Raw genomic sequence first — 18,672 nt, 5'->3', positions numbered from 1 at the left:
GTATCAATAAATTAGTTTTGCTTTGTCATTAGGTGCAAAAGTTGCTACTGATAGAGTTGAATAAGTGGCTAAAATTTCATTTATATAAAATTATGTTTATGGGTCCCAATTTTGGTTTTAGAAATAGTGTATTTTGAAACAAATTAGGCAAAAGTTTCTGATCGTTATGCGTCATATAACGCTATGTTGCCGAAAATTTACGAAATCCTGTCAAAAAAAGTTATCAACTTTTGTCCTCTTTGTTCATCTCTGTTCAGCAGTCACTGCCTCCTTTTAACCTAATGCTGTTGTGCAATTTTTAGTACCAAGTTTAGGTCTCTTCATCCGTGATACTGTAGTTGATACAAGCATTCGGTGGTGAAAACCTTTGCTGAAATCTTAGTTACATCCTTGATAGCTAGTTCGACCGCTTGAGTATGACACGGTAAAGTTGGCACGTTTACAGGTCCAAGTTCAACGGTTTCTGTTAGTGTATTGTTTGACATGAAAAAAAGAGTTAGGGGAGTTTTTATTTAACAACGTGTCCAGTCAATGAGAAACCAACCTTAATATAGGTACCAGCTGTAAAATTCAGTTTAATGCTTGCTTTTTTTGTGGAGAGCAAGCTTTTGCAGTTCAGATGATGTCTGTTGTGTTCTCATGCCAAGTCGCAGTATGCAATTTGTACGTGTCAGCCACCTTGTATTACAAAGAGTTCCTGGGCAAGCAGTCTGTAGAAATTCCATGTTTGAGTTTGCTGATGTTTGACCGGTCTGTACAGCAAGAAAAGCTTTCAGTAGGTATTTCTGATCTTAGCTCAAATCGTTCTTAATCTTATCATCAATATTCCTGACACTACGCGAAATGCTCTTGAATAAAAACTATTGGTAACGTGCACGGATCAAAATCAAGCTGCCTTCCAACAAGTTCCTTTAATGCTCGGGACTAATAAATCTTTTTGGAAATTCTAGGAATCAAATTTCGAATTTTTGAAGAACACATCTCTCAAAAGATTATTTAGAAACAGGCAGCAAAAACGTTTAAATGTAAATTAATTTATGCAGATTGTATCCTTCTATTTTAAATTAATAATTTATGCAGATTGTATCTGTCTATTTTAAATTTTGGTCACTTGTTGCTTATAGCAAAGCCATTTAAAACCATTCTAAACTTTCTTACACTTATCAAGAAATGTTAAAAGAGGTTGAAATTACTTAAATATCATCATGTGTTAAAATTCCTTTTTGGTAAATTTGGCTTTCCATATTTTGCACTAGTTTTAATGTAAAAAAAAAATGTTTCTATAATGATTTCATGTTTTAAATTAAGCTTTGATTTATTCAAGTAACATCCTTCATACTGGTCATTGTCCATGGTTGTGTGGCTGCAAAATAATTCAATTTACTAATATCATATAATCATTTAGATAATATGATAAAATTAGAAGAGAGGTCGATGCCAACTTCTAAAAGTTTAAAACAACATTTGAGCATCAATATGTCACTTTCTTAATGTTTCACGATCTTAATTTTCAATCATCTTAATTCCCTTTCTTAATGCTTCACTTGTAACAATGATAATATTGGATCATAGAATCGACTAATCCCTGCACATATTTGAAATGGAATTAACAATACAACAAAATGTTTAATTAGTTCAAACACACCTGACTTGGCATTTTCTAACGGGTGATGCGGAAGTTATCGGACAAAATTAAAACGTCAACAACTTATTTATAAATAAAAAAACAAACTACTATTATTTTTTTTTAAATAAAGCATTTATCTTTTAATAAAAATATTTTATTTTTTATATGAAAAAACACCACCATCTGCAATTTTTCTCTCAATTTTGCTCTGACGTCTTTCATATACGACTGTAAAAAGTTTAAATCAATTTCTTGTAGTTTTAGTTTAATGCGATCAATCAAAACTTGCTCTGTTGAAGCTTGCCAATCTCCCTCGTAAACCTTCTGTGCCAAATGTCCCCAAAAATTTTCAATTGGTCGTGCTTGAGGCACATTTGGAGGATTGGATTCTTTATCAACGTGATAGACATATTGGTCCATCCAATTTAGAGAATCTTTAGAATAATGAGAACTTGCTAAATCTGGCCAAAATAAATAGTTAAAGTCTCCATGATACTTGTGAATAAATGGAAGAAGTCGTTTTTCTAAACATTCATTAATATAGATTGATGAATTGATCGCTACAGCCTTGGAAGTGCGAAACAATGGCTTGGACATACCACGGTCAGATTTGGCTATCCACATTAAAAATTTTTTTGGAAATTTCTCTTTTCCTATAAAACGAACTTTTTCTGGGCATGTCTTTTTGTTATTTGTGTAGTATCCAGAATTTCCAGGCATGTTGTCCCCTGCAAAACAAAAGTATTTTTCGTCATCGATGACTAGAAGCGATTTTGTGTTATAGAGTTGGTTAACTAGTTTCCTGCTTCTTTTCTTTGCCTTTATTTGTTGTTCTATAGTGTATTTTGGAGTCTTTTCACGTTTTCTATATTTAATATTCATTTTTTTAAACTGACGACCAATAGTTGATTGATTTACACCAAATTTAATACCTATTTTTCTCTGACTGACCCCTTTTCGATTGTTGACAAGTCTCGTTAATTCGGCTTTCTTTTCTCTACTCCAGGATGTCGGACGACCAGGGTGCTTTCTATCAGAAAATGATTGAACAGTTTCAAGTCTTTTTAGGTTATCATATATTGTACTTCGAGCAAATCCTTCCTTTTCAAAATGATTTACGATTATTTTTTTTTTATATTAGGTTTATTTACAAAAAACATTTTTAGTCGCTTTCGAAAAGATTCTCGTTCAGCTGCATTTAACCTCATTTTAAATAATTTTGTTTCAAATAATAAAGTTTATATTTTATAGAACGTTTATGCCTACGCATAATTATTATGCTCAAATAATGAAATTAGGATTTGTCCGATAACTTCCGCATCACCCGTTACATATTGAATTTCATAAGCTTGAATGTTTAAAACAAGGAAAAAAATTTATTTTTTTTAGAAATTTTTTTCAGAAAAGTAATTCAATTGAACAAAAGTTACAGTTTTTATTATAGATAGAAGATTAATTTAAAAGCACATTGATTCCCGAGGGATAGGAGGAATTATTTTTGTATTCAGTATTTTTCTAGAAACAACCTAAAAACAATAAAGTTTATTTCGATTCCTAGAATAAACAAAATATTTTCTTTTAAAAATGATTTGATTGGATGATATTTAAAGCCACCCCAGACGTAGCGATTAATAAGGGTTAAGTCTGAGGGTGCTAGTCTTTTGGGGCGTTTGGAGAGCAGGGCCGGGTTATCCGACAGAAATAGAAAGCACTGTGCCTAAGCCAGCTAACAATTAAGGGCCAACAAAAATATTAAACTAGATTTTTGATGAAATTGTTTTTCTTAGGTTATACATATTAAACAGACTTATAGACCAAATTACATAAATTTTTCACCATTTGCATGAGCAAAATCTCAAATGGCAAGTTTAAACCTTTCCCATTCAATCGTTTAAAAGAAGTGTAAGAGAAGACAATCGCTCGTATCTCATCGTCGACCGCAGATCATTTTTGATAAATTTTAATTTTGAGAAAGATCTTGTCTTCACAATTTATTCCAAAAATTGAATGATAAATTTGAAAAGCAGTATTTACACTAGGAAAAACTGTCACAAGCTTGTCCTCTATTTTGACCATTTCAACAGCAGATTTTTTTATAGCGAATATTCCGGAAAAATTAGAAGAAGCACATCAGCATTGCAATTCGATGAATATATCTTAATTAATTCGTTTGCTTTAGAAATTTTTTCAGCGCTAGACAATGTCAAGAAGAAAGCTGAACTTGTAATGTAACGCTGTTCGCTGTTTTTTTATACGTAATTTAATTCAATAGTTACAAACATTCTTTAAGACATTTCCTTAAAATACTTATTAACACTAGGCAATCATAAGAAGAGCTTGAAAAAATTATCTTTTGAACCTATGAACAACTTAAATTGTCCCTGCGTGAGAAAATAGTCCGAACTTTTTTTGCAAATTGTACGAAACACTCTTGGAAAACGAAGAAGAATATTATAGTTCAAAAATTTATTAATAACATTTTTATTACTTAAATCAAAAACATTTCAAAGGTGTAAAATAGCTAATTGAAAATAAAAATGTTATGATTCTTTAGACAAATCTTTCAGGAGGCAATTAAAGTAACACAGTATAAAAAAAAACAGAAATAACAATGGGTTCTGAAAGATTGAAACGCGCGCTTCAGCTTTTTATTGACTTTCGCGTTTACTTTCAGATTTTTATTTGTATTAGATGTCATTTTTTTTTTTTTTCTTAAAGTACTATAAATTGTGCGTTGTCATTATTTTCTTCAGTCGATCTATATCTTGAAAAAACACTACTTGGGTAGAATATACTTTGTTTGTTAAAATGACAAGACTTTTTTTAACATTTTTGGTGCTAAATGTAGGAAGTGTAGTTAGCAGGTCTCAGTGGAACCCTTCTCAAGTGGATTCTTTTCGACCAAATGAAAATATCAAAATATCAAAGTCTTACACATTTCAAGATCGGTCAACTCTTGGTGGTTCTGTTGGTTACGATAGAAGAGATGGCTTAGGTGCAGGCGTGTTTGGAACAAAAAACATGGCAGACACATCGCTAAGCGCATCGTTTTATAAAACCCAAAGGGCAGGAACAAACATTGGTTTAGGTGTTAGCCAAAAAATTGGAGAGAGGGCTTCAGTGTTCGGTAATCATGAAAGAAATGATAAGTTTGGATATAGATCCAACACAATTGGAGCATCTTACCAATTTAAAAATGGATTGGAAATATTTGGTTCTAAACAAACAGATAACTTCGGTGGTCGAACAAATAGTTTTGGATTGGCGAAACAAATTGGAAATAACGGTGCACTTAGCATTAATGGCGGCCAACAAAATGGAAAGTCTTTCGGTAGTATTGGATATAAACATACTTTTGGAAAGAAATAGTGTCTTTGTAATTCCACTTTTTAAATTATTTTATTTATAACGAGTATTTTATTTGTTATGAAAAAATGAATTAACAAAAGTTTAATTCAGTTTTTTTCAAAATTGTTTCAAAATTTTTTTACAGTTATCACCAAGATTACCATTTAGCAAAAATGTTGTTTCAGTAAACAAGAAATTTTATTTACTTTAGATGATAGTGATGGTTATTATCTTCAAACATAATTTCGATAAACTAACTTATGGCTCTCGCGCAACTTCTAAACAATATTTTTCTAAACAATATTTTTCTATAAAGCTTTGCCAATCGTTGTTTTACATCAAATAGAAACATTTTTGAAGGTCAGACTTATAAAAAAAAAATACTTTAAATTCTCCATATAGATAAGAACCACCTTATTATACAAAAAAATTAGAAAATCTGAACAAAAACAAAGGTGATATGTCATCTTTGTTTTTGTTCAGATTTTTTAATTTTTGTATGAATGTTTTAGTTATATTATGAAGAGGCTTGCGATAAAAGCTATTAGCCCACGGGCTTTTAGTAACTTAGGAAAGGCTTGATGATATTAGCCGTTATAAATTTTATGCAAAAATATGTTTGCCAATTTATTTTATGGGCATTCAGAACGGGGCCATTCAAACACTTCGTGCGCTCAGTCAATCTTTCCCCTCCTCCTCTCCTCCCCCACCTTCCCTTTTTTTCACTCTTGTTCGTTTTTACAATTGCACTTAAATAAAATTGCTAGTGAAAAATTTAAAAATTTCCAGAAAAAAAATAAAAAGCTTTTGTACTGCAAAATAAAAACAATTGGTCTTTCGGTTGTAAAATCTCGAGGATTGAAAATAACCTACTTTTTTTGGAGAGACTCTACATTTAACCGATTCAAAATAGGAAGAGAGAGCACGCTGTTCTACAAACAAAATATATAATAAAAAAGAAGTCTGTGGAGAGCAACTCACCAATAAACTAAATCATTAGCAATAATTAAAATATAAGTGTCACTTTTAACATCAGTAATTAACGAATTAAATAATGAATAATATCCAACTTCTATATCTTTAATACAACTTCTATATCTATAATTTTCTGAACTTTTTTAAAATAGAACTGTTTATGTGTTTAAAACAGCAATGTTTTGAGTGTTGAATACAAAACTTTGTCATTTAAAATCTATTATAAAAATAAGTTTAACAATTTCAATCGAATAACAATTCCGCGCATGCGTCTTGAAGAAATAAAGAAAATATGATATGGTGAAATATTGTAATTTTTTTTTCTACTTTATATGTCTTTACATATGTAATTCAAAAACTGTTTTTGAATTCGATTTTTTTTCAAATGATTGATATGGAACTTTGTAGTTTGTTCTTTACTATTCGTTAAAAACCGAAAAACCAAAGCTTAATAAAAACGCACAAATATGACTTTAATGATATTTAATCAAAAAAGATTTTACAAAAAAAAAAAACTAATATAGAATAAAAGAAAATTTTTTTTTTTAATGAACAATATTTCTTTGTTGAATCTGCCATAAAAATGTTTATATAGTGTTACGGATAGGTAAGTTAGCTCTAACAATGAAATCAACTTAAAACATTGACAATGGCGGCCTGAAACGCGCGCTTCAGCTTTTTATTGACTTTCGCGTTTACTTTCAGATTTTTATTTGTTTTCGATGTCATTTTTTTTTTTTTCTTAAAGTACTATAAATTGTGCGTTGTCATTATTTTCTTCAGTCGATCTATATCTTGAAAAAACACTACTTGGGTAGAATATACTTTGTTTGTTAAAATGACAAGACTTTTTTTAACATTTTTGGTACTAAATGTAGGAAGTGTAGTTAGCAGGTCTCAGTGGAACCCTTCTCAAGTGGATTCTTTTCGACCAAATGAAAATATCAAAAAAAGCTCGACTTATGGTTCTGTTGGTTACGATCGAAGAAATGGTATTGATGTTTTTGTTACGAAAAACATGGCAGACACTACACCGAGCGGACCGCTTTTTAAATTCCGAATAGCAGAAACAAATGTTGGTTTGGTAAATACCCAAAATGTTAGCGAGAAAACTTCAGTGTTTGGTACTCACGAAAAAAATGAAAAGCATGGATACAGGTCCCAAACGTTTGGAGCACCTCACATAATCTACGGAGCTTCTCACAAAGATAAAGGTTCACATAGCAACAGTGATGGCCGACAAAAAAATTTTGAAAAGTTTTTTGAAAATCTTGCAATCAGAAGTTTTTTTGGGAAGAAATAGTGTTTCTGCAACTTCTTTTTAAAACTTATTTTTAATAATTTTTGTTGTTGTTAATGAGCTTTGTTTATGAACAAATTAAAAGTTAAAAGTTTATTTCTATTTTTTTCTAAATTGATTGAAAAACTTCTGAAAGCCATTTCTGTTTTTTAACTGTTGTTTTTGTTAACGAATCAGCTAATTAATCAGCAGTTTAAATTCCTCCAAATACTTAAGCAGTTTTTTAAAATCATGTTAAATACTCATACGTGAAAAGTATTTTTATACAATATAAAAATGTCATTTAAATCTAAAGATCCAGAATCAGCTGTCAAAATTTGCATAGAAAGTTAAAAAATAAAAAAGCTGAAATAGTTGTAAAGAACGAAGGAGAAAATTGAAGGATAACTTCTCTAAAGGAAACTCTAAAATGGCTTGTGAATAACTTTAAATCTAAATGACATCCTATACCAGATACTTAGAAATTCGACAATTATTAACGCCAATATTTAAAAATTACAAGAAATATTTGATGCCAAACGCAGTGCTACCCAAAAATATGAAGATTAATGAAGCGTCTCAAGTTTTTTTACTTCAAATCTTGTTAGATCACATTCTCTCAAAAATTGCAATCCTTTCAGAATGCAAAGAAATCCTAAATGAGATACTGCAGGATAGTTTTCAAACAAGCTCCCAACCAATGTCTGTATAATCAAAAAAAAAATAAATGAGGGTTTAGAGACATCGTCGTTGTTGTCATCGTTGTCATCATAATCATCATCATCATCATCATCATCATCATCATCATCATCATCATCATCATCATCATCATCATCATCATCATCATCATCATCATCATCATCATCATCATCATCATCATCATCATCATCATCATCACCATCATCATCATCATCATCATCATCATCATCATCATCATCATCATCATCATCATCATCATCACCATCATCATCATCATCATCATCGTTTCTTTATATTATAAAGGCGCCGGAAATTTTATTCCGCTAAAATCAACTCTAATAGTATCTGAGAAAATTGAGAAATAAGCAGTATTAATGCAAAACTTTTTAACAACAATAAATATACGTATAGAAAAATAAACATACCGGATCACGTTGTTCCATGCTTTACATAACCTCACTCGTAGCGGCATCTTTTGACTTTCAAAAGCTCCACAAAATTTTTCTGAAAAAACAAAACAAGAAAAAATACAACAAACAATTTAAAAGCTTGATAAATGAAAATCTGATCCTAAGATTTTATAAATTGACCATTTATAACAAAAAATGATTAGCGAATTAATATTTAAATGTAATATTTTCATACATCATAATCAAACAATCTTCTTAATCTTCTGAATCTCCTTTTTATATCTTTGTAGGTTTTAAAGAGTGATTTTTTATTCTTTCCTTTGAGAAACAAGGTTTGTCAGTATTAATCAAGCAGCTGTTATTTTGTATACAATCTAACCTCGTTTCCGTATGAATAAGTATTGGAAAGGAATTTAAGGAAAAACTTTATTAAATTTTCTCTTTTTATAATTTTGGAAAATATTTTCAATTTATATTTAAACCAATTCCGTGAGTAAAATTTGCATACATACATACATTACATACATACATACATACATACATACATACATACATACATACATACATACATACATACATACATACATACATACATACATACATACATACATACATACATACATACATACATACATACATACATACATACATACATACATACATACATACATACATACATACATACATACATACATACATACATACATACATACATACATACATACATACATACATGCGTACATATATTAAAACTTGTGTTAGTATGCTTGTTCGTGTGCGAGCGTACGTGCGGCGTGTATATGATAAATATTTGTGTAGTTTATGCCAGCCAAACAAAGAATTGCGTTCGATTTATTTATTATGTAGCAATTCTGAACCACTATGTAAAGGTGGAAAAAAATACCTTAACACTGGCACTAAATTATACCTAACAATTGGAAATATCCTTAACAAATATAGCTAACAATGGGGAAATTTTTACCTCAGTGGTAGGGTATTTGATATTCTCTTTAAGCTGAGAAATTTTAATATTTTTGATTAGTTTGCACAACTGTCATGTCTTATTATCTCAGACGTCTTTTTTTTTTATTTGTAGAAAAATCAAAGAAAGCAAAGAAAAGATTCAAAAACAAAACTTAAAACAAACAAAATCAGTAGACCAAAACTAAATACACCACAAATTTGATTAAAAATTTCAACAAATTAGACTTATATCAAAACGAAACTAAAGCAATAAGTTTTAAATTATCCTACACTGCAATATCAACCGGTGATACAGAGGATGAGAAACAAAATATAACAAAAAAAAAGTCTGAAACTTGTTACTTTACATTTATGACGGAAACTAGATGGGGTAACTGAGTCTTAAATTGTGTTATCTATGATGTTCAAATATTTGAAGGCTTTTTTTTAAGCTTTAGTGATATCGAGTATAACTGTAAACCTACTACAGTGGTGTGACCTAATAAAATCCTATGCTTTAAGAAAGTCTAGTTAAAATATTTAAAACAAATATTTTAACATCTAGTTAAAATAACTAAGTTATTTTCCTCAAAATATTTATTTTATATATACGAAATTTGTCATTTCTTAAATTAGGACTTTCTTAAAGCATACGACTTTGTTAAGTCACACCACGGTTGTAGGTTTATAGTTATACTCGATATCACTAAAGCTTAAAAAAAAAGCCTTCAAATATTTGAACATCATAGATATCACTAAAGCTTAAAAAAAAGCCTTCAAATATTTGAACATCATAGATATTCAAAATTAGTTTGAAGGATAAGAGTAAATTATTTCGAATACCAGTGGAAAATTTCTTCAATCAGCAAAAAACCAAACTTTTATGTTAGTTGCTAAATTTTATCAAAGTTCTCTTTTCAAAGAGAGTTTTGAATTTAAAAAAAAATATAAAGTTTTTTCTCATTCCTTGTAATAAATTAGAAAAAAAGGGTCAAACTACTTTGTAGAAACCTCAGACAGATTATATACAAAACACATCCCAGCAAGCACACAACGTTGAAACAACGTTGAAATAACGTTGATCGACGTTGATCAACGTTATTTCAACGTTGTTTCAACGTTGTGTGCTTGCTGGGATGATATTTAAAAAATATTTAATAACTTTTTAATTAACTTTTTAGCGATTCACTTTTTACTTTTTTAAACGTTTGAAAATCTTAGATTATTTTTTTAATTTATAACGTCCACTAGTTATACTTGAGACAGCTGGGGTAACTAAGTCTTAAATTGTATTATCTATGATGACAACTACAAACTCGCCAACTTCAATCAAAGGGCTGACAAGCTTGCTAAAATTAAATGATCGTCTTTGTCTCAAGTTTTCCCTGCTATCCTAAGCCGACGATTTGTCAAATTAAAAACCAAAAACTTTACCTATAATCAGATTAAGCCTAAATTTAAAAAATGGATTAAAATATAGTACTGAAGAAAAGATTGGCCAAACATAAGGAACTTTTTCTGCTGTGTTCTACATGCAAATATAGGAATAGATGTCTGATGACTTTTCTCATTTCAAGAAATGAAACACTTGATATAGATAACACTAGTTTCTATTTTTCTTCTGCATTTCATCAAATTTTAAGAAACTTCTATTTAACGATGATACGCAATAAAGGAGTAAGAGATTGAAGGCACTACTAGGAAAAAGTAAAAATAAAATAAAAAACAAGATATCTCAAAACAAGTTTCAAATTTCAACAACGTGGGACAAAAAACAAGCGTGACGTCAAACTTTTTCCTCCCAAAACTGTGTTCCAAAATGTTTTCAGTGCATAAGAAGTAATCTTAATAATAAGAAAAATAACCACATTCTTTGTCTCCTAAAAAATAGAATTAATTTTCTCCTTATAGCTTGGTAACAGTTAAGGAAATTGGTCGAGTTTTAGAGGTTTTGCGCGTTTTATGGAACGGCAAATTTCCGGATTAAATTAATAGATATGTCAGTTAGCACCACGATTTGTCCGAATAAAGTTGACAAAAGATCAGCCGCTTTCTACGAACAAAATATTTTTTTTATGTAAACAGACTAGCAAATTTTTTTTTTCACCACTTCATTGTGAGTTTGAAGCTATTTGTTAAAAAAATGTGTCATAAGTTTAATTTAGGCTATTAAAATGAGTTGAAAAACGCTTTTTGACGTAATTTACTTCACAACTTTCTTTCATAATCGTCACATCACAATTGCCATCATATTTTGAGAAAATTTAATGACATCAAGTATTACTTCTATTACGTCACTTTTGTAACTTTTATCATAAAAAAAAAACTGTTTTCAAATTGGCTTATAATGGTGTTTGTTCCATGAAACCGAAGAATGTGTAAACTATGCATTTAAATTATTGCTAATTCAAAGAAACCCTTATTCAACTTGGGTAATAAATCAACTTTTTTAGAAAAGCATTTATGCACTTTACTAAAGAGAAAACAGCAAAGGGTTAACTTTTTTTTTTAGCTAAGGAGAGCCTCATTATGCATAACTTATGACCTAAGTACCAATGATAAACTCCTTTAGATTTTTAGTCCTTATCAAACGTTTTTATTATTATACTAAAAAGGAAGATAAATTCAACTCACCATAAAATATAGGGGATGGCGGAGGGGGATACAATTCATTAGAGTGAGCGTAAAATGTTTAAAGAGAAAACTAGGCATCCCAAAGAGATACTACTATCACAGCAAAATTTTATACAAATGCTACTTTCCAACTTATTGTTCCAACTTAGTTTTTTATTTTGATGATTATTTGTTTTGATTATAGGTTATAAACTTGTTCCACTCTAGAAACAATTAGTTTTATAGAATTTATTTAGTATGAGAAGTAAAAAAAAAAAAAAAAAAGCAATAAAGCTATCAAACAAGGGTTATAATCAAGATATTATTCAGGTTATACTTATTTCCTGAGATAACAGATTTATGATATAACTATAATTTAAGAGACAACCGTTGTTCAATTTGGTGCAACTTTTTAAATGCATGCTCGACCGGCGAATTCGCTTTGAAACAATATCTTAAGTAGTCTGAAGTGGAGATCAATACTTGCAATACCTAACTAATTTAGCATACAATACCAAAGTAGTTGATGGCTCGGACTGGTTTTGGATTGGAAGTACAATTACTATTGTAACGGTACGCTTAATTGGAATGTGTAACTATGTATGTAGTTCTTTCGTATGCTTTATTTATCAATGAAATACAAAGTGAAGTGTTATCTATCAAAGAAAAAAATCAAATAAAAAAAAAAAAAAAAAAAATACTGAGCTTACAACTAAAATAAATATCTACATGTATTTATCCTATCTTATTGCAAATAAAACAATCAAATGTCAATAAAAGTATAATTCAAATCAGTTAGATATTTTATAATTGCATAACAGAAAGAGAAAGTCAATTTAAAAACATTTAAATGTTGAAGTTTTGTAATTTTCAAAAAGACCAAAAAATATTATCTGGCAGCATTAATTTTTAAGATATATTTTTTTCTTTTAGTGTATTAAAAAAAAAAAGAAAAGAAAAGAAAAAAAAAAACTGAAAAATAATACTTTGGTGTTAATCTAAAGTTTGAACATTAAAAAATTAAAAAATAACTTATATAAATTAGATAATGTATATTTAGCTAATATGTAACCATACTTGAATTCTAATTGTTAATATGATAAATTTATTAGTTGGTATTTTATTAAAATTTAACTTTCTACATTAAATCAGCTAACTTTTGTATCAGTTTTAGCCAGAGATGACATCAAAGGAGAATAATACAAAAGAAAACTATAATTTTGATTATGAAGAAAAAAAAGAAGAAGAGGAAGAAGAAGAGCTTGACCCAAGAATAAAGGTTTATTAGTTTAAAAGTATTTGTATATTATAATTCTATATTTTTTTAAAAAAATATTATTTTGTAAACTTTGCAATAAACAAAAAGGGAACTCTTTTCAGTGTGAACTTGAAAAATTAAATGCTGCTACTGATGGAATAAATCATGTAGAAACAGAATTTGGAGTAAGTTTGTTTATTCAATTTGTAGTAGTAAACGTTATCTTTTAAACTAAGAATATGTATTCTACATTACTTTAAATTTAAAAAAGTTTAAAAAGTAACAGCAATTAAAAAAAATAAATAAATTTATATTTGAGAAAATTAAATAATAATGCTTTAAATAATTTATAAATAAAATATCATTATAATCAATATATTAAGTTTTGTACTAATTTGAAAATTTAACTTATTAGTTGTATCCTGATGCTATCAATCTTAATGCTATCGATCTTAATGCTATTCTCCATAAGATTTAAAAATTCCTTACTTCTAAAGTGTGACTCTGAAGATTGCTAAAATTGTTTAAAGAAAACCTTTTAGGGCTCATTCACAATTTCCGTGAGTACATCTGTACTCAAGTACAAATGCACACAATATTTAAACAGCATTCTAAAATATTGAACTATTCTTTGTGATTAAGTCAAAGTTTTAACTTTTTTATTTCTCTCCCTATTTACAGTGTTAAGTATATGCAACAATTGTGATTTTTCTTAAAGCATATGGTTAATCCAGGGCTGAAAATATGCATCAGTCATCAATCAAAATCTGACTGAAAGAGAAAAATGGATGTTTAAAGAAGCTCTTTTTAAAATAATTAGCTTTTTGCAAATATGAAAGGCAAATGTAAAAGCTGCTTTTGCATAATCAAGTATAATTATTTACAATGCTTAAAAATTTACTCTTAGCTCTTCTGAAACGAACTCTTAGCAACTAAAAAGCAGCTGCCATCTAAACTGGTTAGAATACAAGAAAGCTGGAAAGTATGCTATTAAATTTGAGTACTCAATCTTTGTGTTAACTTTGTAAATAAATGGGTTGAAGGCTACACTAATAATTATTCATTGAATGCCATTGATATAGCTTGAGTAAATAGCACAAAACTTGTATATGAAAGAGGAAATGTTTAAGCTTAGCAGAACAGAAGTATTGGGAAAAAAAAATATGGGAAAGGCCAAAATTTTATTGTAAATAGTCAATTAAAGGACTATCAACTATTACAATAGAGCGTTGGGCTTTTCCTAACCTTTAATGTGAAGTGTTGTCATTTGATGGTATAATAAATGTCAATAAAAGAAAAAGAGATATATTTGGCTGCTTATAATTTAGATATAATTTAATCAGCAGCACATGTCTTTCATTTTCTACCAATACTACCTAATTACAGGTTTTACATTTTTCTGTGAAAAATCTGGTATATTTTGCTTTAATTTCTCTCAGGAAGCTCAAGCACTATTTCAACAAACAATGCAAGATGCTTCTTCTCAATTAAAAGCTATGCACCAGAAACTTGGAAAGTCTGTTGACAAGTCAAGACCCTACTATGAAGCATTAAAATGTGCACAATTTGTAAGTAATGTGAAAGCTCTAGAGAGTTCAAAATTTTTCTGAATTTTGGAGTTTTTATATTTTAAAAAATGAATAATAAACCTAAATAAAAGTTTAACATCAACAGTTAAACTTAAAAAAATAGTATTATCTAAATAGATTGTATTATTAGCTAGGTTTAACTGTTTATAAAATTTTAAAGAAATAACTTTTGCAAATAAAATTAGATTTTAAATTTTACTAGAAAAAATGTTAACATTTCTAGTTTTGATTTTTAACCAAGAGTCATAGTGAACTTCATGAAGCTGCTTTAAAATTTGAGCAAGCACAGACACGCCATTTTAATGCCAAGAAACTTGTTTCAGACACAGAAAAAATTGTATTTTCTTCCACAGATCGAAAATTAGATCCTGCTCTTCAAGAAATGCTCAATCAAGCAACAGTGGAGGTGAGAATTTTCTACATTTAAAAAGTTAAATTTTTTTTGACATGATTTCGTTAAAAAAATCATTAAAATCAATATGCATTGTACTTAGGTCATTAGGAAAGTTTGTAGAACTCCCCTATAAAGAAAAAAAAAGAAGAATTTTTTAAAATTTTATTTTATTAAATGTTCAAAATAATGTCCATCATTATCTATACAAAGTTGCATCCTTTCAAGCCATTTGTCAAACGTTTTTTTATACTCTTCTTTGGGTATACTTTGAAGTAGCTTTGTTATGCTAGTTTTTTGACTTTCGACATAAGTATCGTCATCAAGATTTTTTTTATCAAGTTGAATAGCCAATAATCAGATTGAGCTAAGTCTGGTGAGTATGGTGGGTGGCGAATTATTGTAATTCCAGCTTGGTTTAGACAATTTGTGACGGTTTGAGTCACATGGGGTCAAGCGTTATCATAGAGAAATTTGAAATATCGAGTGCCTGTTTTAGGTCTTTGCTTATTTATTTTGCATATAAAAGGTTTCAAACAATTTCTTATATAATATTTGCTAGTAATGGTGTCTCTCTTTTCAGCATAACCCAAATGAACAACACTTGTTGTTTTGAAGAAGATGTAGAACATGTTTTTTGGCTGGAACCTGCGGCATCTTACTATAGTTCTTGGACTTTCACCTTCATCGACCCAACTAGCGTTAGCCAACTTGTACCCAACTTGTCTCAAATAAAACCATGACTCATCCCCTGTAATAATATTACAGTCTCCATGGGCTGTTTCTGAAAAGGGCTAAATTTTCCTTACATGCCTCAACTCTATTCTTGCGATTTTGATCGGTTAACTCGATTTGTATCCAAAGTGATGTTAATTTTCTTTTTTTTTAAGTGCGTTGTGAATGATTTTGTTGATTGTAAAACGATAAATCTATGTTAACACTTCAATTATATCATGTGTTGCATGCGGATTTTCTTCAATAATAGCTCGCATACGTTCATTATTCTAAGCTGTATAGGTAGTTTGAGGCTGCCCTGAGCGAGGATCATCTTTGAGACTCTCTCGACCATCTTTAAATAAAGTAGCCCACTTGGCAACTGTACTATATTTCGGAGCTTGGTCACCATGAACTAAAACCAATTCATCAGTTATGGCTTGTGCCGAAACTCCAAGTAGAGCACAGGTTTTATTATATGCTCAATATTCAAATTTTTCCATTTTTAAATTTTTTCTTTTAAACGTATATAATAAAATTCAAATAACTTTTTAAATAAACATCTAAAATATTTCAACAAGTACTTAAAATGTTCATAATTAAACACATTTTAAAATGATATAAAAATATTTAATTATTTCCTGTCTCATTGTATCCTTATAGATGAAGTTCTATGAACTTCTCTAATGACCTAAGTATTAGAAATTCAGAAATATATTTTTTCCATTTTGTTATATTTTTGTTAGGGCTTAATTCAGAAATATTTCCCATTATGTTAGTTTAAAAGGTGATTTCAAATGGTCAATTTTTTTCACATACATTGAAGTTTTCATTTATATAAAACAACCATTTTTAGAATGTAACAGGTATATTAAAATTCCCCCCCCCCCCCCACCCCATTTTTTGTGTTAATTGTAAAGACTCAAAACTAAAAAAAGATACTTTAAAAGTTTTTAAAATATCTTTTATAAAGCTTCTTTCAGTGTTAATGAGGTAATTTTTGTAGTTCATGTAAACTGTTTAATTCATATTTTTTTATTTAACAAATGAGTTCTGTAAAATGTTTGCTGACATTTTAGGTAATGGAGGCTGCTACTCAAGCTCAAAAAGCTTGGGAGATCCATCGCAATGCAAGTGTTGAGTTTGAGAAAAAGAACAAGGTGGCTCTTGATCTTTATTCTTCTTTAAAGAAGCACATTGTTAAATCTGGGTTGGTTTTTTTAATTTTTTTTTTTTTTCTTTAATAACAAAAAAAAAATATTGTAAAACAATAATTATTGAGTAATTATTTTCAAAATTTTATTTATGATTTTTGATTTTATTTATGATTTAGACCTTATTTTGAATTAAAAAGAAATTTTAATCAACAGTTAGAGGTATGTTTGTAGTTTAAGTTAGTTATCTTTGATTTTGAATCATTTATGAAAAATTATGAATCATTTGGTATTTTGGAAATCAGTTTTAAGAAAAAAATTAAAATAGATATTATTCTATTTACTCAATTAATTTAGCTTCAGAAATCTCGTCTTGAAAAAGTAAAAGAGGGTATTCAGCACTCCAAAAATGAGTATGCAAAAATTCTTCACAATCTTGAACTTATTAGTGATAATATTCATCATTCTCGAGAAATGAGACAAAAAAATTTTTCAGAAACACGTGGAGAAGGTGTTGGATCTGAATCAAAAGTTGAGAAAAATTCTACTGATCTTGTTAATGAAAGTGTTAAACCTGAATATGGGGGGAAATCCAGTTCTGAAACTAGTTCAGTTTGTAATGGCAGCTGTGACTTTTCTGTAAATAATGACAAATCAATTGATGATGCTTCTCTTATTAACAGCCCCAATGAATTGTTAAAAGTTAGGATGCAAGTCAAGTCTTTGTTGGAAACCTCAGCTGAACAAAAATCTAAAAATCGTCTATCTCAAATAGAGCTTCGAATCGATGTTAACAAAACTATAAGCGAGAATTGTTTTGATAAATCTTATGATGTAATTACTTCTCATAGCATTCCATTTGCTCCTCCACATAATGAATATGTAGACAGTTCATTGCAAGAATCTCATAATATTTCAGACCATTCAAAAAGTTCTATTGGTTACTCTGAGCATGAAACTGTTTCACGGCGTCACACATTTTCTGGGGAGATAATAGATTCTTTTTCTATCGTGAATGGTATAAAGAAGCTCCATTATAAATCACAATCATCTTTGCTATGAAAACTATTTTTTAAAGTATATCGAATAGTTATTTTTATTTTTGGCACCTATCCAAATTTTAAAACATATTTTTAAAGTTTATTTTAGAAATTAAAGAGTTTTATTATTGTCACACCATCATATATATTAAACTTGTATAAAATTAGATTTATTATTTATTTATTTTTGCTTATTTCAGTTTTCAGATTATATTCCGACTTTGCAAACATTTTTAAATGGATTTCTAAAAAAAAAAGGCTTTTTTTATGACTTGATATATAAATGGTTTCAGTTAATCTGAATTTGAGTCTCACATTTTTCTATTAATACAATGAAGAATACAATTTATATTTTCATATACAGTTCACATATGCAAGATTCAAAGCATTTTCAAGATTAAAGTTAAAAATTGTTTTTGAGATGAAATCTTGTTTTTAATTTAGAATTTTTTTTGATTACACAGCAAGTAAAAGTCTTATCCTTAAACTGGGAGAAAAATTTTAGAAGAAAAATTTTTCATGAAATTTTCATGTTTTTTTTCTTCTTTTAACTTTTTCTAATTGCAATAGTTTTTTTTAAATTGAAGATTGCATTTTAGAAATACCCTTAAT

At 28.9% G+C, this 18,672-nt stretch overlaps 2 protein-coding genes across 7 annotated transcripts; one reads left to right on the top strand and one right to left on the bottom strand.

Annotated features, from left to right (window-relative positions):
- Positions 1-1,375: 1,375 nt before the first annotated feature.
- Positions 1,376-9,419, bottom strand: LOC149886812 (uncharacterized). Its single transcript, XM_090091436.1, has 5 exons — positions 9,321-9,419; positions 8,574-9,218; positions 8,354-8,432; positions 1,805-2,657; positions 1,376-1,444 (listed from the first exon to the last, which is right to left on the bottom strand). Exons 3-5 carry the CDS (start codon positions 8,398-8,400, stop codon positions 1,376-1,378), a joined length of 969 nt encoding a protein of 322 aa, XP_089947562.1. The 5' UTR covers positions 8,401-8,432; positions 8,574-9,218; positions 9,321-9,419.
- A 2,830-nt stretch (positions 9,420-12,249) lies between these two features.
- On the top strand, positions 12,250-18,313 carry LOC145190428 (SH3 domain-binding protein 5-like). 6 transcript variants are annotated; one of them, XM_090091579.1, is made up of 9 exons: positions 12,254-12,487; positions 13,083-13,193; positions 13,295-13,357; positions 14,080-14,154; positions 14,612-14,740; positions 15,003-15,167; positions 16,946-17,076; positions 17,200-17,242; positions 17,378-18,312. In XM_090091579.1, the coding sequence occupies exons 5-9, from the start codon at positions 14,639-14,641 to the stop codon at positions 18,080-18,082; spliced, it is 1,146 nt and encodes a 381-aa protein (XP_089947705.1). In that variant the 5' UTR covers positions 12,254-12,487; positions 13,083-13,193; positions 13,295-13,357; positions 14,080-14,154; positions 14,612-14,638; the 3' UTR covers positions 18,083-18,312. The 6 variants fall into 6 exon arrangements, with proteins under 6 accessions (XP_089947703.1, XP_089947702.1, XP_089947701.1 ...); XM_090091580.1 differs by lacking the exon at positions 14,080-14,154 and having other exon boundaries at positions 12,259-12,487; positions 17,378-17,433; positions 17,517-17,707; XM_090091575.1 differs by lacking the exon at positions 14,080-14,154 and having other exon boundaries at positions 12,253-12,514.
- Positions 18,314-18,672: the final 359 nt, after the last annotated feature.

This window comes from Hydra viridissima, unplaced genomic scaffold (genome assembly GCF_058129835.1).
Source record: "Hydra viridissima isolate aposymbiotic clone 2 unplaced genomic scaffold, HvirCarnegie_v1 scaffold_6, whole genome shotgun sequence".
Classification (NCBI taxonomy): domain Eukaryota; kingdom Metazoa; phylum Cnidaria; class Hydrozoa; order Anthoathecata; family Hydridae; genus Hydra; species Hydra viridissima.
The sequence above is the reverse complement of the archived record's forward strand: the minus strand, read 5'-3'. Positions and strand labels throughout refer to the sequence as shown.

Excerpts from the sequence above, each read along its gene's own strand:
- LOC149886812 (XM_090091436.1), bottom strand. The coding sequence starts at position 8,400 with ATGCCGCTACGAGTGAGGTTATGTAAAGCATGGAACAACGTGATCCG. Across the intron at positions 2,658-8,353 it reads GCATGGAACAACGTGATCCG|AAAGCACCCTGGTCGTCCGA; the intron begins GTATGTTTATTT and ends ATTTTCTGATAG. Across the intron at positions 1,445-1,804 it reads GAGAAAAATTGCAGATGGTG|AAGTTGGCATCGACCTCTCT; the intron begins GTGTTTTTTCAT and ends TTAAACTTTTAG.
- LOC145190428 (XM_090091575.1), top strand. The coding sequence starts at position 13,095 with ATGACATCAAAGGAGAATAATACAAAAGAAAACTATAATTTTGATTAT. Across the intron at positions 13,194-13,294 it reads AGCTTGACCCAAGAATAAAG|TGTGAACTTGAAAAATTAAA; the intron begins GTTTATTAGTTT and ends AACTCTTTTCAG. Across the intron at positions 17,243-17,377 it reads ATTTTAATCAACAGTTAGAG|CTTCAGAAATCTCGTCTTGA; the intron begins GTATGTTTGTAG and ends CAATTAATTTAG.